The 17,895-nt window shown below is 48.6% G+C and overlaps 1 protein-coding gene across 1 annotated transcript; it reads left to right on the top strand.

Moving 5' to 3' along the window:
- The first annotated feature begins 13,815 nt into the window (after window positions 1-13,815).
- LOC120697961 lies at window positions 13,816-16,811 on the top strand. The gene is made up of 2 exons (XM_039981355.1): window positions 13,816-16,374; window positions 16,462-16,811. Exon 1 carries the CDS (start codon window positions 14,393-14,395, stop codon window positions 15,410-15,412), a length of 1,020 nt encoding a protein of 339 aa, XP_039837289.1. The 5' UTR covers window positions 13,816-14,392; the 3' UTR covers window positions 15,413-16,374; window positions 16,462-16,811.
- The last annotated feature ends 1,084 nt before the right edge of the window (window positions 16,812-17,895 follow it).

Below are 17,895 nucleotides of genomic sequence, written 5' to 3'. Positions count from 1 at the left end.
GTATTTCCATGTCATTTGAGTTGTATATTCCATTTGAAATGATGATAATGATGAGCCTAATGCAAAAGTACTCACATTTCAGATGGTTGGATCAACTCGAGGCACCCCTAGTGGTTTTGGAGCCGGAGGGAATGGCGATCCACCTCCACCTCCTCCACCAGTGGGTATTGCTGAGGTTCTTGCTGCCCAGACAGAGATTTTGCGGCAGTTGGTTCAAGCTCAGCAACAACCGCGGGGTGGGCATCATGCTCATCACACACAAGAAGCGAGCTACCAAGATTTCCTCAGTACTCAGCCTCCGCTGTTCAATAAAGCGGATGAGCCTCTGGACGCTGACGCTTGGATTCGCACGATCGAGTCCAAGTTTTCTCTATTGACTACTCCTTGTTCCGAAGCGAACAAGACTCGCTATGCCGCGCAGCAGCTTCGCGGATCAGCTCGTATGTGGTGGGATCATTACCACGGGATGCTACCGGCTGATCATGTGGTGAATTGGAATGAATTCAAATTGGCTTTTCGAGATCATCATATTCCAGCTGGGCTTCTTGACCGTAAGCTCAACGAGTTCTTGGCCTTGACTCAGGGCACTTGTACCGTGGTGCAGTATGCTCAAGTATTCCATCAATTGTGTCAGTATGCTGGACATCATGCCGATACCGACGCTAAGAAGCGTGAACGCTTCCGTCGAGGCCTTAGTACCAAATTACAGGAGAGGCTAAATCTTGTCCGAGCAGACTCATTCAATGAATTGGTGAATATGGCTATATCTCAGGAGGATCTAATTTCTGCACACCGCGCTGAAAAGAAGCGCAAGGCACCTGCTGGACCCTCGAGTGCCTCTGCACCGAGGTATCGTATTGTGCAAAATAACCCACCCGCATCCTCTCAGAAGGCCTCTCAGCCAGGGCGTTGGATTATTAGGCCTCCTCAACAGCAGCAGCAGACTCGATTCGGGCTTCCCCAGCAAGCTCGATTTGCACCTCAGCAGCAGCAGAACGGCCCTAGGCCGAATGCTCAGCCAGCCGCTCGCCCTGATAATAATAACCGCTGTTTCAAATGCGGGAGTCCGGATCACTTTGCCAAGATGTGCCCCCAGGCGGGACAATCTCAAGGGCAGGCTTCTCGCAGAAATGATCAGCACAAGGGCAAGAGGCAAACCATTCAAGTCAGGCAGGGCCGACTTAACTTCACCAACCTTGCTGACCTTCCTGAGGGAGCACCAATCATGTCGGGTACATTCTCTATAAACCAACACCCCACTGTTATCTTATTCGATTCTGGTGCATCTCATAGCTTCATTAGTTCTAAATTTGGAGCAAGGGTTGGGTTAGATTTCTGTCACACAAAAGAGTCATTCATGATATCTACCCCGGGTGGTAAAGTCGCATCAAACCAAATCGTTCATAATGCGCCACTTAGTTTGGGTAGTAAAACTGTTCCTACCACTTTAATCTTGTTGCCACTAGAAGGTATGGACATTATTCTGGGAATGGATTGGATGAAAAGACATGGGGTAATGTTAGATATCTCTTCCCGAGCCGTTGAAATAAATTCTCCAACTCATGGTCATTCGGTTCTATATTTACCACATCATCAATGTCACAACTCTTGTGCCTATGCCATGAAAGATATTCGTCTCGAAGATATTCCGATAGTCCGTGAGTATGTAGATGTTTTTCCGGAAGATTTACCTGGTATGCCGCCAGACCGGGATATCGAATTTGTCATTGAACTTCAGCCTGGTACAGCACCTATTTCAAAAAGGCCATACCGAATGCCGCCTAAAGAATTGGCTGAACTAAAAATCCAGCTACAAGAACTGTTGGACAAGGGTTTTATCCGCCTAAGTGCTTCACCTTGGGGCTGTCCAGCATTGTTCGTAAAGAAGAAGGATGATAGTCTGAGGTTGTGTGTTGATTACCGGCCTCTCAATGCGGTGACCATCAAAAATAAATATCCACTTCCCCGCATTGATGTATTGTTTGATCAATTGGCTAGAGCAAAGATTTTCTCCAAGATTGATCTTCGTTCGGGTTATCATCAAATTAAAATCCGGCCTTGCGATATTCCCAAGACCGCCTTCTCAACCCGATATGGTCTCTATGAATATTTGGTTATGTCTTTCGGTCTCACCAATGCTCCGGCTTATTTTATGTATCTCATGAACTCGGTATTTATGCCGAAACTTGACAAGTTTGTCGTGGTCTTTATTGACGACATTCTGATCTATTCCAAAGATGAGGCAGAACATGAGCAACATCTGCGCATTGTTCTTCAACGTCTCAGAGATCATAAGCTGTACGCAAAATTCTCCAAGTGTGAATTCTGGCTGGACACAGTCAAATTTCTGGGTCACACTATATCTAGTGAAGGCATTTCAGTTGATCCCAGCAAAGTACAAGAAGTGATGGACTGGAAACCTCCTACTTCAGTTCATCAGATCCGCAGTTTTCTCGGCTTGGCGGGGTATTACCGCAGATTTATTCCGGACTTCTCCATAATTGCTAAGCCCATGACAGAACTACTAAGGAAAGATGTCAAGTTTAAATGGAACACGAAGTGTGATGAAGCATTCCATACATTGAGAGCACATCTAACCACTGCACCAGTCTTGGCTCAACCTGACAACAATAAACCATACGACGTTTATTGTGATGCTTCAGGCACTGGTCTTGGTTGTGTTCTAATGCAAGACAATCGGGTGATAGCTTATGCTTCCCGAGCTCTTCGGCCACACGAGCTAAATTATCCCACTCATGATCTGGAACTAGCCGCCGTTATTCATGCTCTCAAGCTTTGGAGACATTATCTTATGGGCACTCATTGCAATATCTATACCGACCATAAGAGTCTCAAATACATTTTCACTCAAAGTGAGCTGAATATGAGGCAACGAAGATGGCTGGAATTAATTAAAGATTATGATCTGGAGGTTCATTATCATCCGGGCAAGGCGAATGTTGTAGCCGATGCGCTCAGTCGCAAGGTTCACTGCAATTGCCTATCAATGGAGTCATATAATGACACATTGTGTGCTGAAATGCAAAGGCTGAAATTAGAAATTATTCCTCAGGGCTCTTTGAATCATATTTCGGTGGAACCGACACTCTATGACCAGGTCATCATGGCACAATTACACGACAAAAGTGTTGGTATCATCAAGCAGCAAGTAGTAGAAGGTGAAAATAAATATAAGTGTTTCCGAGTGGACCATAAAGGAATTTTGTGGTTCGAGGATCGCCTAGTCGTTCCCAAGAATCCTGACCTGCGGAAACAAATCCTGGACGAAGCACATCTCTCTAAATTCTCTATTCATCCGGGCAGCACCAAGATGTACCAAGATCTCAGGCAAAATTTTTGGTGGACTCGCATGAAGAGAGAGATTGCCAAATATGTCGCAGAATGTGACACCTGCCAGAGAGTGAAAGCTAGTCACTTGAAAGTTGCTGGAACTCTCCAACCTCTACCGATTCCGTCTTGGAAATGGGAAGATATCAGCATGGATTTCATCGTGGGCTTACCAAATACTTCTCAGCACCATGATTCCATTTGGGTCATTGTTGATAGGCTCACAAAGACTGCTCATTTTATTCCAGTGCATACTGAATATCGAGCCAAGAAATATGCTGAGATCTATATTGATCGGATTGTCTGCCTACACGGTATACCCAAAACAATTATATCGGATCGGGGTCCTCAGTTTGTGGCAAGGTTTTGGGAGCAACTCCAAGAGGCTCTCGGAACTAAATTAATTCGAAGCTCAGCTTACCATCCACAGACTGACGGACAGACCGAAAGGGTAAATCAAATTCTTGAGGATATGCTTCAAGCATGTGTCATCCATTATGACAAAAACTGGGACAAATGTTTATCCTTGGCTGAGTTTTCTTATAACAACAGCTATCAGGCCAGTCTGAAGATGGCACCCTTCGAGGCCTTGTATGGTCGACGGTGTCGAACTCCTTTGAGTTGGTCCCAGACTGGAGAACGTCAAATCTTTGGACCTGAATTAGTGGTCGAGGCTGAAGAGAAAGTAAAAATAGTACAAGCAAATCTCCGAGCAGCCCAGTCCCGGCAAAAGAGTTATTTCGATAAAAGAAGGGATCCTTTGAAGTTCATGGTTGGTAATCACGTCTATTTACGAGTGTCCCCAACTCGAGGCGTTCAACGTTTCGGAGTCAGGGGTAAGCTCGCACCTCGTTATGTCGGGCCATATGAAATCATTGAAGAATGTGGACCCGTGGCTTATCGTTTGCGACTTCCTTCACGACTTGCCGCCATCCATAATGTTTTCCACATATCCCAACTCAAGAAATGTGTTCGAGTTCCTACGGAAATCATTGATCAACAGAAAATTTTAGTGGAGCCCGATCTCTCATATACCGAATATCCACTCAAAATTCTGGATCAAAAAGAGAGAGGTACTCGTCGAAAGGTGGTAAAAATGTGTAAAATTCAGTGGTCTCATCACACTGAGGAAGAAGCCACTTGGGAGACGGAGGATTATCTTAATCGACATTATCCGGGTTTTCTTAGCTCTACCTCAGGTATATCATTTTCCCCACCTAAATCCAAACATCCAATCTCGGGACGAGATTCTTTTAAGGGGGGTGGGTTGTGACACCTCAGGTGTCAGTACTTTTAAATACAATCAATGTACCTTAGTTAAAGTTAAAATAAAAATTTGAGAAACTAATTCAAAGAGAAAGGACCAAATAAAATACAAATCATACAAAAGAAATTAAAGGAAAAAGAGGAAGGAGTGAAAAGCTACTCAAAACTTAATTCAAAAATGTGCACAAAAATTTTGTTGGCTCATGAGAGGTGTTTCAATTGACATGTGCTCAATTGAACTTCAGCCAAAATCAAGTCAAAAACTGAATAAAACTAAAGTCCTTTTGTGCAAATATGCAATTGTACCAATAGTTCAAAATGTGAGTTTCAAATGAAAATTTGCATAAAACAAAAGTTGTAGATCTTGAAAAGTTATGCAAAAGTGGTATTCAACACTTTTCCATTTGAGCCCTCCAATTAGGAGATAATTTTATTTTACCGAGAGGTCCCTGGAATTTCAGAAATCACAAATATGCCCTTATCTCCATCTCTCTCTTTCCCGGCCTGCTCTGTTCGCGCCGCCCGCCGTACGCCGCCGGTGGACTTCGTCCACCGCGCGCCCGCGGCCAAATGGACCCGGGGAAACCTCTCCACGCCACCTGGCCCGCCCCTTGGCACCCTCCCACGCCCACACGCGTCCCAGGCCGCTCCCCGAGCCGCCACGACACCCCAGCCATGCGCCGCGCCGCTGCCTCCTCCGCCCGCTCGCCGTCGACTCGCCCAGGCCAAATCGACCGCCCCCAGTCACTCCATTCCTCACCCAGGAGCTCTTTGGCCTATAAAGACCCCCAGAACCCCCACAGTCGCGCCCCTTCTTCCCCTTCTTCCTCCTCCCGCCGCTCCGCCATGGCCGCCGAGATCCAGCTCTCGCGGACCGGCTAGCCCAGCCCCACATTGCCCCCTCCGACCACCGCAGCAGCTTCGCCACCTCCCAGTTAAGCTTCACGCGCGCGGAATCGAATCCAAACCCCCTCCCGAAGCCATTCCCCTTTTGCGCCGCCGCCGGCGAGCTCAGGCTCACCGCGGACCGGCCAACTCCGGGGAAGACCGAGCCCGACAGCTACCCCAGAAGCATCCACGAGCTCACGCGGTGCTCGTGCGCGCCTTGTTCCCCTACCCCGAGCCCTCCTTCGCCTCCAGCGCTGGCGAACCGAACAACCGACCCGCCATCAACGCCGACGAGCTTGAACCTGTGCTCCAAACGCTCGAACGTCGACCAGGGTAGGTGTTCCTCGATCCTTTCTCCCCCACGCGCCTCCCCGTGGCAGCCCCGATAAGCCCTGCACCGCAGAACACCACCGGCAAGATGCCACGGCGGAGAAGGCCGGCGAAGGACCCGGTTGTAATTTCTTTTTTTCGTTCAAGGGTGTCTCTGCAAGTTTTACAGTGTATACCAGTGAACTTCTAAAATGCGAAACAAATCACAGAAAAATCAGAAAAATGCAAACTCAACTGATCTGGAATCCTTGTAACAAGATCTACAAATTTTGTAACATTCACATTTGCAGAAACTCAACCGAGTTTAATCTAGGGAAAAGATTAAGAAAACCACCTTATGCATGTTCATGAAGTTCTGCTCATCAAATGACCTTGATTTTTGGATATGTTATAACTAATGGGATGCTAAGATCAAAAAAAAAGATGGCACCAAACCAAAACAGTTATCATGTTAGAACAATCAAGATTCTCTAATCTGATGTTAGCTTTCTCGATTAAATTCTGGAAAATATGCACATGAACTTGCTCTGAAAATTTTACTACAGACTTGTGCCACTGAATCCCTGCAAATCTCTAAATTTCAAATTTATTAGAGTTCATTTGCTATATACCATGATTTATGCTTGTTTAATCAACTTAATTCCTCGTATATAGTTGCTATGTTCAGAAAAATCCATATTTATTTCTGAAGTCTCTTTTTAGCTCTGTGTTCCTGTCTAAAAATTTTGAGCTGCAGTTACTGAGTTTGGCTTTGTCGAAAAATCATGCTTAGCATCTTAGGGCTAGATTTACTATTTTTGTTCTGAGTAATCTACAATGTTTCTGATCATTATTTTTGGCATGATCTTGTTTAGAGTATGTTCTACCTGTGATAAAAAGTTCAGATGCAATACTGGTCAAATGCATCTTGAGAAATTTATTCAAACTCATGTTAAGTTAACTGAATAACTAATTTATCATAGTGAGTTAAATCTTGAAAATTTTTCTGGAGTATGTTTAACTCAGGACTAGTCTCTGGTAAAAATTTGAGAACCAAATCCTTAATAAAACTTTCTGTAGAATTAATCTTTGTTAATGGATTGCTGTTTTTAATCTTTTTATCACCTCTGCTATATAAGTGTATAAAATCTGGAAAAATTTCAGTACTGAGTTAATGCTTTGAAGTTGCTTGCATAAAATTTGTAGCACCAGAACCCATGCTGAACATTCTGTACAAAAAGGTGAAGCAACTAGAGTAATCCTTTTGCATGAATAGTTATAGTTTTTGCTCTATGGTAGATGCTGAAATTTATACCATGAATGTTCAAGTTTGAATCGGAGTTACTTTAGTGTTTCATCACCAGCTCTTTAGTAGTTGTGTTGTTAAGGAATAATGAAAGCATGCTATGTGTTGAAATTAAAAATGAAAACCCAAAACCCCACTCATTCATGAATAACCGTAGTTATGTTTGCTACTCTATAAACGATTGCCCATGCAATGAAATGTGAAATCATCACTAAATTAACTTTCGTGGACTACAACTTTATCGTGAAGGAAAGAAATTGTATCCCTGAATAACTCAAAATCTTGCATTGCATATAGAAACGGTTAACCTCGCGGACGGAGACTACGAACTGGTGCCCGCGGACTCTCGTGCGGAGCAGGAGGTTAATCTGAACTGTACTAACTTGTCTCAAGACCTGGGCCAAGCCCCAGAAGCTTTTCTGTCTGACAGTGCCCAAGAAGGCAAGCACCGGAGCATAATCCCATTATTTTTCCGAATTATCATTCTGCTATCTATTTATTAATGTATGGTAATAGTTGGTTCTCTGCATTTAAGTTCTCTAGGCGTTGATCGAGAACCCTAGATGCATGATCCATAGGAACCTATGTTTGATACCAGATCTTTGTATCGACTAGTTGCCATGCTAAATAGGCACGGTAGAAGTCGAGTGGTTCCCTGCCTCTCGCGAGCAAATAGGAATTGTACTGACTTTAATTCCTGTTGAAATGTAAGGACAACAGGCGGGGTTGTGTAGTTGTGATACCCCGCTGATGTAGTCAAAAATGGCTAAGGTCGCGGTGTGTGGCTCATTTCGTTAAGCGTTTGAAAGTACTAGCCACATACCGAGAAATATGGTAATCGGTAATCTTAAGTACCTGATTGGACCGGCGAGTGGAACGATCTCGCACCCTCCTGGTAGAAGTAGGGTTTATTTTTATGTCGCGACATACGGGTGCAGAGTGGTCGGACTCTGTAGTCGGGGAGGGTGTTCCGGATCCACGGACTGGAAAGAAAGGGGAAAAGTAGCGTGGGCGGGAGCGAAGTCGATCCCCATGCGTGTGGTCTAGGTTCCCCTGGCCAGGTTGAAATTCAATTCGGAATCGTCCGCCTCTCACGGCATGAGATTGCTTAATGATTTCGGTCACATAGAGTAACAAGTGGAATACGATGATGAAAATACTGCTGGTTGATTAAATGGTTGCTCTACCATGTTTGTGTAGAGTTAGTTGCAAATTTAGAATGGTTAATTCCACTAGAATCTGGCTAAGTAAAACCTGAAAGTAAGGATCAACACTTAGCGGCATTTTTGGCAAACAAACCCTACCAACCAAAAAGCCTTGCATGTCTAGTTATCGGACTATATTATATCCGGAGACGGGTCAGTCTTGCTGAGTATTAGTATACTCAGCCTTGCTTGTGGTACTGTTTTTCAGGTACTAACTTTGAAGATCTGTTTGCGAGTCTTACTTGGCCTTGTACTCTGCCTCCGGGTTGGTCTGTTGAGTGGGATGGCCCTTCAGCTGGTGCTAATCACCCTCCCGCTGAGTGATGCATTCGTACGGGCTTTACCGATGCGTCACGTTATTTCGTTAGTTATCTTTTAATGCTTCTGCTGAACTTTGAGACTTGAATAATTTGAGAAGTTGGAACTCCGTAGTACTTCGCTAGTCTGAACATGGTTTGTAATAAATTTTCTTTCCGCTGCAATCACTCTGAGATGTATGAAATGGTTTGTGTTGTAATCTCTGGGCTCACCTTCGTGTGAGTGTTGTCTGCTGATCCTGGAATAGCGTGGCTTTTATCGAGGCTTCACTCGAGGAACTACCGGTGAGTGCCAAATTGGGTCAGAGTTGCTTAGCAACGAAGATCAGTGCACCCGGGCCCAGTAGTTTTGGGTGGTTCCGCCACAGCGTGCCCGAGACGACCTCCTTGGACTGGCCGCGCCGCCGGTCCAGCCTTCTTCGCCTCCTGGACTAGCCGCGCTGCCGGTCCAGCCTCCGACGCACCCAGCAGGCCCGTCACTCGGCAGCAGACAGGCTCACTCAAGCCTGTCCATCGGCTTGGATTCCCGCCGCCTCCGCCACCAGCGCCCTTCGCCCAGGTCGCTCTCGTCTCCACCGCCATTTCCTCGATCCCAGGGAACTACAGGAGCGCCCTCGCCGACCCCCAGTGGTGTGCTGCCATGGCAGACTAGTACCAGGCTCTCATCGACAACAACACCTGGCGTCTTGTCCCGCGATCACCCGGCGCGAACGTTGTGACTGGCAAGTGGATTTACAAGCATAAATTCCACTCTGATGGTTCCGTTGCCCGTCACAAAGCTCGCTAGGTCGTTCGCGGCTTCACTCAGCGCCACAGCATCGACTACGATGAGACCTTCAGCCTCGTCGTCAAGCCGGCGACGATCTGCATCGTCCTCAGCATCGCCGCTTCCCAGGGCTGGCTGATCCACCAACTGGACGTGAAGAACGCCTTTCTTCACGGACACTTGGAGGAGACCGTCTACTGTCAGTAGCCTCCAGGCTTTGTTGACCCTGCTCACCTTGACAATGTGTGTCTCCTGCAGCGATCTCTCTATGGTCTCAAGCAGGCCCCTCGCGCATGGTACCAGCGGTTCGCCACCTATCTCCGACAGCTTGTCTTCTCTGCTTCGACGTCCGACACCTCCCTTTTTGTGCTTCAAGAGGGGGGCGCCACGGCGTACCTGCTCCTCTACGTCGACGATATCATCCTGACGGCCTCGACTCCAGCTCTCCTGCAGTGCATCACCGAGCGTTTGCACTCAGAGTTCGCCATGACAGACCTCGGCGACCTCATCCACCACTTCCTCGGGATCTCCGTCACGCGCTCCTCCGATGGGCTCTTCTCTCCCAGCGGCAGTGCGCGTTGGACCATCTTCAGCGGGCAGGCATGGTCGAGTGTCACTCTACATCGACACCCGTTGATGCTCGCGCCAAGCTCTCTGCCACTGAGGGCTCCCCCGTCGCCGATCCCACCGAGTACCGGAGTCTCGCTGGCGCCCTTCAGTACCTCACGCTGACCCAACCTGATCTTGCATATCCAGTGCAGCAAGTCTACCTGTTCATGCACGATCCGCGTGAGCCTCACCTTGCGCTGGTCAAGCGCATCCTCCTGTATGTGAAGGGCACCCTTTCGGTCAATCTCCACATCGGTATTGGACCGGTCGACAAATTGGTCGCCTACTCTGACGCCGACTGGGCGGGCTGCCCAAACTCCCGCCGTTCTACATCAGGCTTCTGTGTCTTTTTGGGAGACAGCCTGGTGTCCTGGTCGTCCAAACGGCAAACCACGGTATCCCGGTCCAGTGCGGAGGCCGAGTACCGGGCGGTTGCTCATGTCGTCACCGAGTGTTGCTGGTTGCAGCAACTTCTTCAGGAACTCCATATTCCGCTGAAGGTTGCTACAGTCGTCTACTACGATAACGTCAGCGCTGTCTACATGACAGCCAACCCGGTCCACCATCGCCGTACCAAGCACATCGAGATCGACATCCACTTCGTCCGTGTGAAGGTGGCTCTTGGCGAAGTTCGTGTTCTTCATGTACCGTCACAGTATCAGTTCGCTGGTATTATGACGAAGGGGTTACCTGTTCAGCTGTTCCAGGATTTCAGGTCCAGTCTTTACGTCCGACTGCCTGACTTTTTGACTGCGGGCGGGTATTAGGCATTGTATAGGCCTGTGTATTGTATAGGCCCATAGCACTATATAATGAAAGGTCACCCCCTCCCCCCCTCCGATTAGGGTGTGCGGTGTTTTCCCATCTCTCTACCCATCTACATATGTGATATGTAGTTAGAAATTATTAATGGAGTTTATGATAAATGTGGAATGTAACTCCACAATACTGTAATTTTCATGTTTTGGTGCTTTCTGGCAATTTTTGCAATCGCTCTCTTGCAGACGATGCGCGGCATCTGAAGACTGAAGTATTCCAGAGGTGTTTCACTCTCAGATCAGGGGATGTGTTAGGAATTTAGGGTCCATTCTTTTTTAGAAATGTCCACACAAAGATATGTTCCAGTTTCAAGAGACTGCACTGATGATGGTTGCTACTTCTGCTTCAGGTATATACTGTATACACATAATGGAATTCAACTTTTGAGTTTTGGATGCAAATTTCACCTATCCTGATAAGACTGCCCTTTGAGTTCTGGATGCAAATTTCACCTATCCTGCCCGATAAGACTGCTCTTGAATATGTTATTATATCTACTCAGTTCGTTGTGCAATGTTTTTAGGTGATGGCATGCACTCTTTTCTAAAGAGATGTCATTGTGGATCAGCTAATAGAAGGTCGAGTGTTGTGGATAAGCTATTTTTGAAAAGCAACCGGCAACGATTTTTACCGGGTATGTATTAAGAGAAAGAGCTATGCTACAATGGTTGGGAAGTACTGGTGGTACTTTTTCTAATTTACGGGCACAAAAAGGCAATTAGAAAATTTAATTTAAGGAGTTAAGGGTACTTCAGTAATAGCCCCTATTTTGTGCCTGTAAGTAACTAAACCACACGATGTCACCAGCAGCAATTTGTTTGGCTCCCGTCGGCAGCGCCGCTCCGCTCGGCTCTAGAATCCAGATCTTGCTGCTGCCTCACCACTCTTCTAGGATAGATGCCACCATCTCCTTCGGATCAGGCTGCCGCCGAGCGTTTGGTGGAGAGCAGTTGCCACTCCGGTTGGTTCGTGGTGATGCCACCACCTCCTTCGACGTTGAGCACCTGGTGGAGAGCAGCACAGCCCCGTTGAGCACCTGATGGGGAACTACCTGGCATCAACAGACTATGATGGCACTGTTCAGGTATGTATGTAACTTTATGCTGCTGTATGATTCCCATGATATTCATTTATTTCATCATCCATGAACAAGTTGTTATATTTTTCATTCCTTGTAGTTTTCAGCTTTCCTGTATTTATTTGATGATACCATTTATCTGGTTCAGATGAATTTGATCTTATATAATTAGTGATGCTGTTATGTTATGTTTAAGTAATGCACCATAATTCTGACTGTGGATTCGAGATATTGTCAATCTACTAGATTCCTTTATGTTGTAGGCAAAAATCTGTGTTTAGCTTTGGTTGGGACAATCTAGTGTGTGCTATGCCAATTTCTCATGCTTGAGTGGCTTCTATATTATCAGTACTACTATGATTTGAGAGGTAGTGCAAGTAGGTTGATTACTTAAACAAGTTCTGTGAGGATGAATTTGGTGAGCTTTAGGCATACAAGTACTCCATTTTTCCTCTGTTCCCCCTTGGGGAAAATCACCTCTAGACGTGTATTGCAATTTGTAAATTACTTGCCTCAGCCTTATAGTGAAGATTATTCTCATGTTGATGCTTGATCATCTCTGGCTTCAGAGGCGAAGCTAAAGCTTGCCAAATTCTAGAAATCCTATACAAATTTACTGCTCATCACTGATTTTAATGCTACTGATCCCATAAAAAAATGACAATGACCCCGGTGACTGCGATGGCTGGCTTCGCCCCTGTTGGCTTCATGTTTAGCTGAGCCCAAGTTATGGAACTGCTTGATCCTGAAACTCAGGTTATAAGGAAGGAAGGTGAGGCTTCATCTCAGTCAGACTTCCATTGTACTAATTTTGTTTTTTGGTGCAGCACAAACTCTCTTGTAGTTCCAGATATTATCGTTATTTTTTTCTCCCAGTTAAATTGTCTAGAGTGTTGCCTCTAGGTATGCAAACAATTCTAGTTCTAGTATGTTGTCAGATAGGTAACAATTCCTTCCAGTCTGTTAAAGGAATCAGCAATTTAGTGCTTATATGTCCACCACCAACATCCTATTTTTACTCTTTTTCCAATCATGTATGAATGCCGGAACAGATTGTTTTGGTTCCGTCTTAGGTACATCAAGATGCAAGCACTTGGTGACTGGCACAGAACGAATGCACTTTCCCTGTACCTCCAAATGCAGAGCTTTCTCCTTTACCCATCCTAAGCAACGATGGGCAACCCTACAACCGTCCAGGTTTCAGCTCTACTTTTTTTTTAGCAACAGGGGGGGGATCCCCACCTACATTTTTCATTGATCGAGGGCTTGTAATAAGCCTAGTACAAGATGTGCCCGGCATACCTGTTAGAGTATATTTGGTAGTTTAGATATTGTATCCGGACTGCCATACATATCCGGTGGGGTTGCCTTGCACCCCAAGTCTTGTACTCTTATATATACCGGCTGAGGCCTCAAGCTAATACAATCCATCAATATACCAATTCTATCATTCTACATGGTATCACGAGATTAGGGTTTGAGATCCTAGGCTATCTTCCGCTGCCCTAACCCTAGCGCCGCCAGCGCCCCTCCTGCCTCCTGCGCGCCGCCGGCCGTCCCCCACGGCTCCCATCCAGGGCGCCCCCTCGACGGCCTCCTAGCGCGCCCCCGGGGAGGTCCCCCATGACCTCCGCCGGGGGCAGCGCCCTCCATCGCGGCGGATCGAGTTAATCCGCCGCCATCCTCGCGTCTAGCAGTAGCAGATCGTGACGTACCTCGTCACCGCCGCCATGAAAGCTGTCGTCGACGACCCCGATCTGCGCTGCCGTGGTGGCAGTCGCAGTCTCCTCCGGCGTCCATGCCCTACCCCGTGCTGCCGTGGTGGCAGCAGGGGCCCCGACACAGCGCGTCGACCTCGTCGCCGGCGGCATGCATGACGGCGCCGCCCCTTCACCGCGCGGGCTCCAGCCGCCGCAAGGGAGGGAGCTGCCCGGCTTCAACCGCCCCTCCGCGGCCCCTCCCGGCGGGGAGCCGCCCGGCGCAGGACCTCCAGCGCCGCCGCAGGGAGCCGGCCGCCCGCCTCCCTCATCGCCGTCCGCCGTCCCTCTCTCTCACTCTGTTTCTTCCGCTTCAGATGCGGTCGTTGACCGTGACGAGAGAGAAGGAAAAAGAGGAGATTGAGAGGATTGCGCTACGCGCACCCAGAGGTGCTACACGAGCTGCTGCTGATTTGTTTTTTTTTTGGTAATTTCTCTGTTTTTTACTCGAGCACTGCTCGAGATTGAGTCGCCCACCGCCCGTCGATCGCACGCCTCTACTTCGACATCAGCATCGACTTCACCTGCCTCTTCTTCGTCTTCGACTGTGCAGCATAGCGACATGGACGGTGCCCTAGGGGACGCCCATCTGTGCCGCCCACCTCGTCGCCTCGTCCGCACGTCGATCTTCGCCGGCTCGTCGTCGCCTCCACCGATCGGGACGCCTCCATCAACTTTGCCCATCGTCGTCTTGCCTTGCGCATACTCGGTCTGATCAGCCGACATGCGCGATCCACCTGGCTCCCGTGACGTCCGTCATTGTATTGCGCGCCTCTTCCCCGAGTATGGAGGGTGGTCGCTACTTCGCCTCTTCGGGCAGCAGCGGTACCGTCCGTGGTGTTCCTCGTCGTTGCATCTTCGCCGCCGCCGACTACGTCCTCGACTTCGTCCACGCCGGCCACTTCGACCGCATCTTCGACATCGTCTACGACTACGTCAGTGCGTGCCTTGCACGCACATGGTCTTCACCGAGCAGTTTGAGTTCTTCGTCGCCTTCTTCGAGCTCCACCGCCGCGTCCTCCGGATCATCAGGCCTTGCGTCAGATCGTCCGGGGTTACCTCGTCGCTTCGTCCAGCACCACCTCGTCGCCATCGTCGCCGTCCACTTCTACCCCTTCATCTACAACAGCAACCGCGGGCTGCATCGGCATCTTCTTCCTCGCCGTTCTTCTGCGCCTGCGACCGTCGTGGAGTCCTTCTCTGCTGGTCCCTCAGACAACGGCGTCTTGGTGGTGCACTCTCCCTCGCACGTCTGGTCTTGGCAACACCGGTGCGTGCCATCGTCCCCGATGCATTCACGGGTCTGGCAAACCTGGGGATGTGTCGCTCGATGGCGTGTCTGCGTCGACTGCGGCATCGACTCTCTCTTCGACTGCCTCGATGCGTCGCCGTCTTCGTCTCCGGCGTCGTCTCCGTTACGCCTCCACCATGGCGCTTCCTAGTGCGCCCGCGGCTTCCTGTGCGGCTCCTTACCATCGGCAACCTCGACAGCTCACCATCGACCACGGCTACCCTACGCACGACTTCCTCAACCACGGCTATTTGCTCCAGTTCGTCTTCTTCGACATCGGCACAAAGGGCTACCATCCGCATGAGTTTCTCGCCGGTTCTCTCCAGTCGTAGTATCCGCATTGCGCCGACGCTACAACTGCGGGGGGATGTCAGTCCGTCGGTTCCTACCTTCGGCTTCTCCTCTAGTCTCACCGTCTGCAGTGCTCACGCTGTGACTACGGGGGGATGTTAGAGTATATTTGGTAGTTTAGATATTGTATCCGGATTGCCATACATATCCGGTGGGGTTGCCTTGCACCCCAAGTCTTGTATTCTTATATATACCGGCTGAGGCCTCAAACTAATACAATCCATCATTATACCAATTCTATCCTTCTACAATACCGGGGGTAAGAAGTACATGAGTTCTCCCAGGACAGAAGAAAGCGAGGGAGAGGGGGTACAGGAGAGAACAGAGAGGAGACAAAATTAGTAACAACTTTGTAACCAAGTTTTCCACACGAGAAGATCAGGCTTCAGCTGGTTGAACCTGCAGCTCCAAGCATCAATGTCCTGGACAACCCGCCGGATGATGTCGCGGGGCGTGGAGTCAATGTGGTCGAAGATCATCGCATTACGTGCCTTCCAGATATGCCAAAGGAGAAGCGGGATGACGTCGACATGCACCTGCTCAGGGAGATCCGCACTAAGACAGAGTAGCCAAGGCTGTCGTACAATGGCTGGATTTGGAGCAAAACCGAGCGCACTCCAAGTACCTTGTGCCAGGGGACAGTTGAAGAAGAGGTGGACGTCAGACTCAGTAACAGTAGGGCAGCGTTCGCAGTAAGGCTCCTCGAGAGGCCGGATGGAGCGGCGGTAAAGATATCTCTTGTGTTCAGCCTCCCATGGCACAGCAGCCAAGCGAAAAACTTGACTTTAGTAGGCAGTTTGGTAGACCAGATAAGCATGACATCTGGGTTAGGCATATTACTATGGTGGAGAAGATTATAAGCCCCCCTAGAGCTAAAAGGTTCGTCACGAAGAGAAGCAAGTGAACGCAAGTCCGGCGCCTCATTGAGGCAGACATTGGCGATGCAATCAGCAAGAATTTCAGCTCTACTTTCTGCATGAGAATCATTTAACGATGATTGCTTCATGAGATATTTTGTTTCGAGAAGAGGCTCTCACATGGTCTGAAACTCTGAATGAGCTCAGGTCAGCTACAATTTTGAATTTATAAACTTCTATATTGTCTGAAACTCTGAATGCTGACTGAATTGTTCAAACACTATGTGTTCCAAGCGCATGCTGAGCAGACGAAAGCCGGGCGAAGCAGAACCTGGCCAATAGGCTGTCCACCCTGAGGCACAAGGTGGAGGGCAAGGCAAGCCGCAAGCAGGCGAGGGTGTATTCACGCGGTCCCACTTATTTAATCTATCTCCATACTGAAGGATTCTGCACTTGAAAACTCATCATCGCTGCTAGAAATCATTTGTTCATGTGTTCCTCGGTTGTGAGGACTTGTCTTCGTCAGAGTCCATATCCCTCGTATTGCCGCAGCCCATGTGTTTGTTTGACCTGAATTTGTGCAAACCATAGGCAAAATTACAATGTTAGCAACTTGAGAAATCAACAATGCATACGTGCAAATGTCGAAATGGTGTTCACTTTATTTCCAGTAAACGAAGTCATCTCCACTTGCTGAGTCATTTCTTAGCCGATCATTTTAATTTCACATCTTTATCGGTAAGTTATGTTAGCAATTTTAATACCGACTGTTCAACATCCCCTGGTCGCCCCCTCCATCCTAGCAGTAGTGTTTCACTCAAATTAGATCAAACTATACACACAGAAACAACGTGATTGATTTTAAGCTGAGCTCCTCCTATCGGGGGTGAGGTTGGTACTAATGCCTCTCGCGAGAGCAGAGCTTGCATCGGGGGTTCTTATACATCTTGCGGAAGTGTACGGATTTATTCCATTGGGCCTAAAATCGCGTACTGGCTAGGGCACCGAAATCCTATACGTTTCCGCAAGATGTTTTTCTTCCTCACATTCCAGTGTTTAAGATTTATGCGAAGGTTTAGGTTCGTTGGATTGTCTCCACCCAAACCTCAACCCAAGCCCTCCCCTGCCTCCTCCTATTCATGCCGCCGCTCCTGCGATCTTGCCGTGCGGCCCATGTGACTCGCCACGCCGCCATCGGCCTTGCGCGTGGCCCCTGCACCCTGGCCACCCTCACCACACTTCCGGAGTGAGAGCTAGGGGAGGGGGAGTGGTCGTGGGCGAGAGGTGGTATATTGGAGGAACGGCCGCCAACAGCGGGTCGAAGTCGGCGGCGGTGGTGGTTCGGCTACCAACAGAGATGAGCTGGCGCGGGAGCGTCACCGGTTGGCCAAGGTTGGAACTCCGGTGGGCGGTGGCCGCCAGCGGGGCCGAGAAAGTCGGGGTGAGAGGGGTGAGGTTGAAGGCGGAGGTGGGTGGTGGTAGGGCGGCACAGCGGCGAGAGCCGCGGCTCGGTGGTCAGGGCGGAGGAGCAGGCCGGGTGAAGGTGGTAAGGAAGAAGATAATGTGAGGAAGAAGAAGTAGAGTTTCACCTTGATTGGCTTTATACTTGATGATTAATCATCTTCCACAAGATACATAGGAGCCCATCAAAATAGCGGGGGCGCATCAAGTAAAATTACTCAGTTATTTGTTCTTTATTACAAAAAGCTAAACTTAATTAGGTACTTA

The sequence above is a fragment of the Panicum virgatum genome, chromosome 3K (genome assembly GCF_016808335.1).
Source record: "Panicum virgatum strain AP13 chromosome 3K, P.virgatum_v5, whole genome shotgun sequence".
Classification (NCBI taxonomy): domain Eukaryota; kingdom Viridiplantae; phylum Streptophyta; class Magnoliopsida; order Poales; family Poaceae; genus Panicum; species Panicum virgatum.
Note: the sequence above shows the minus strand (reverse complement) of the source record. Positions and strands in the feature narration are given on the sequence as shown.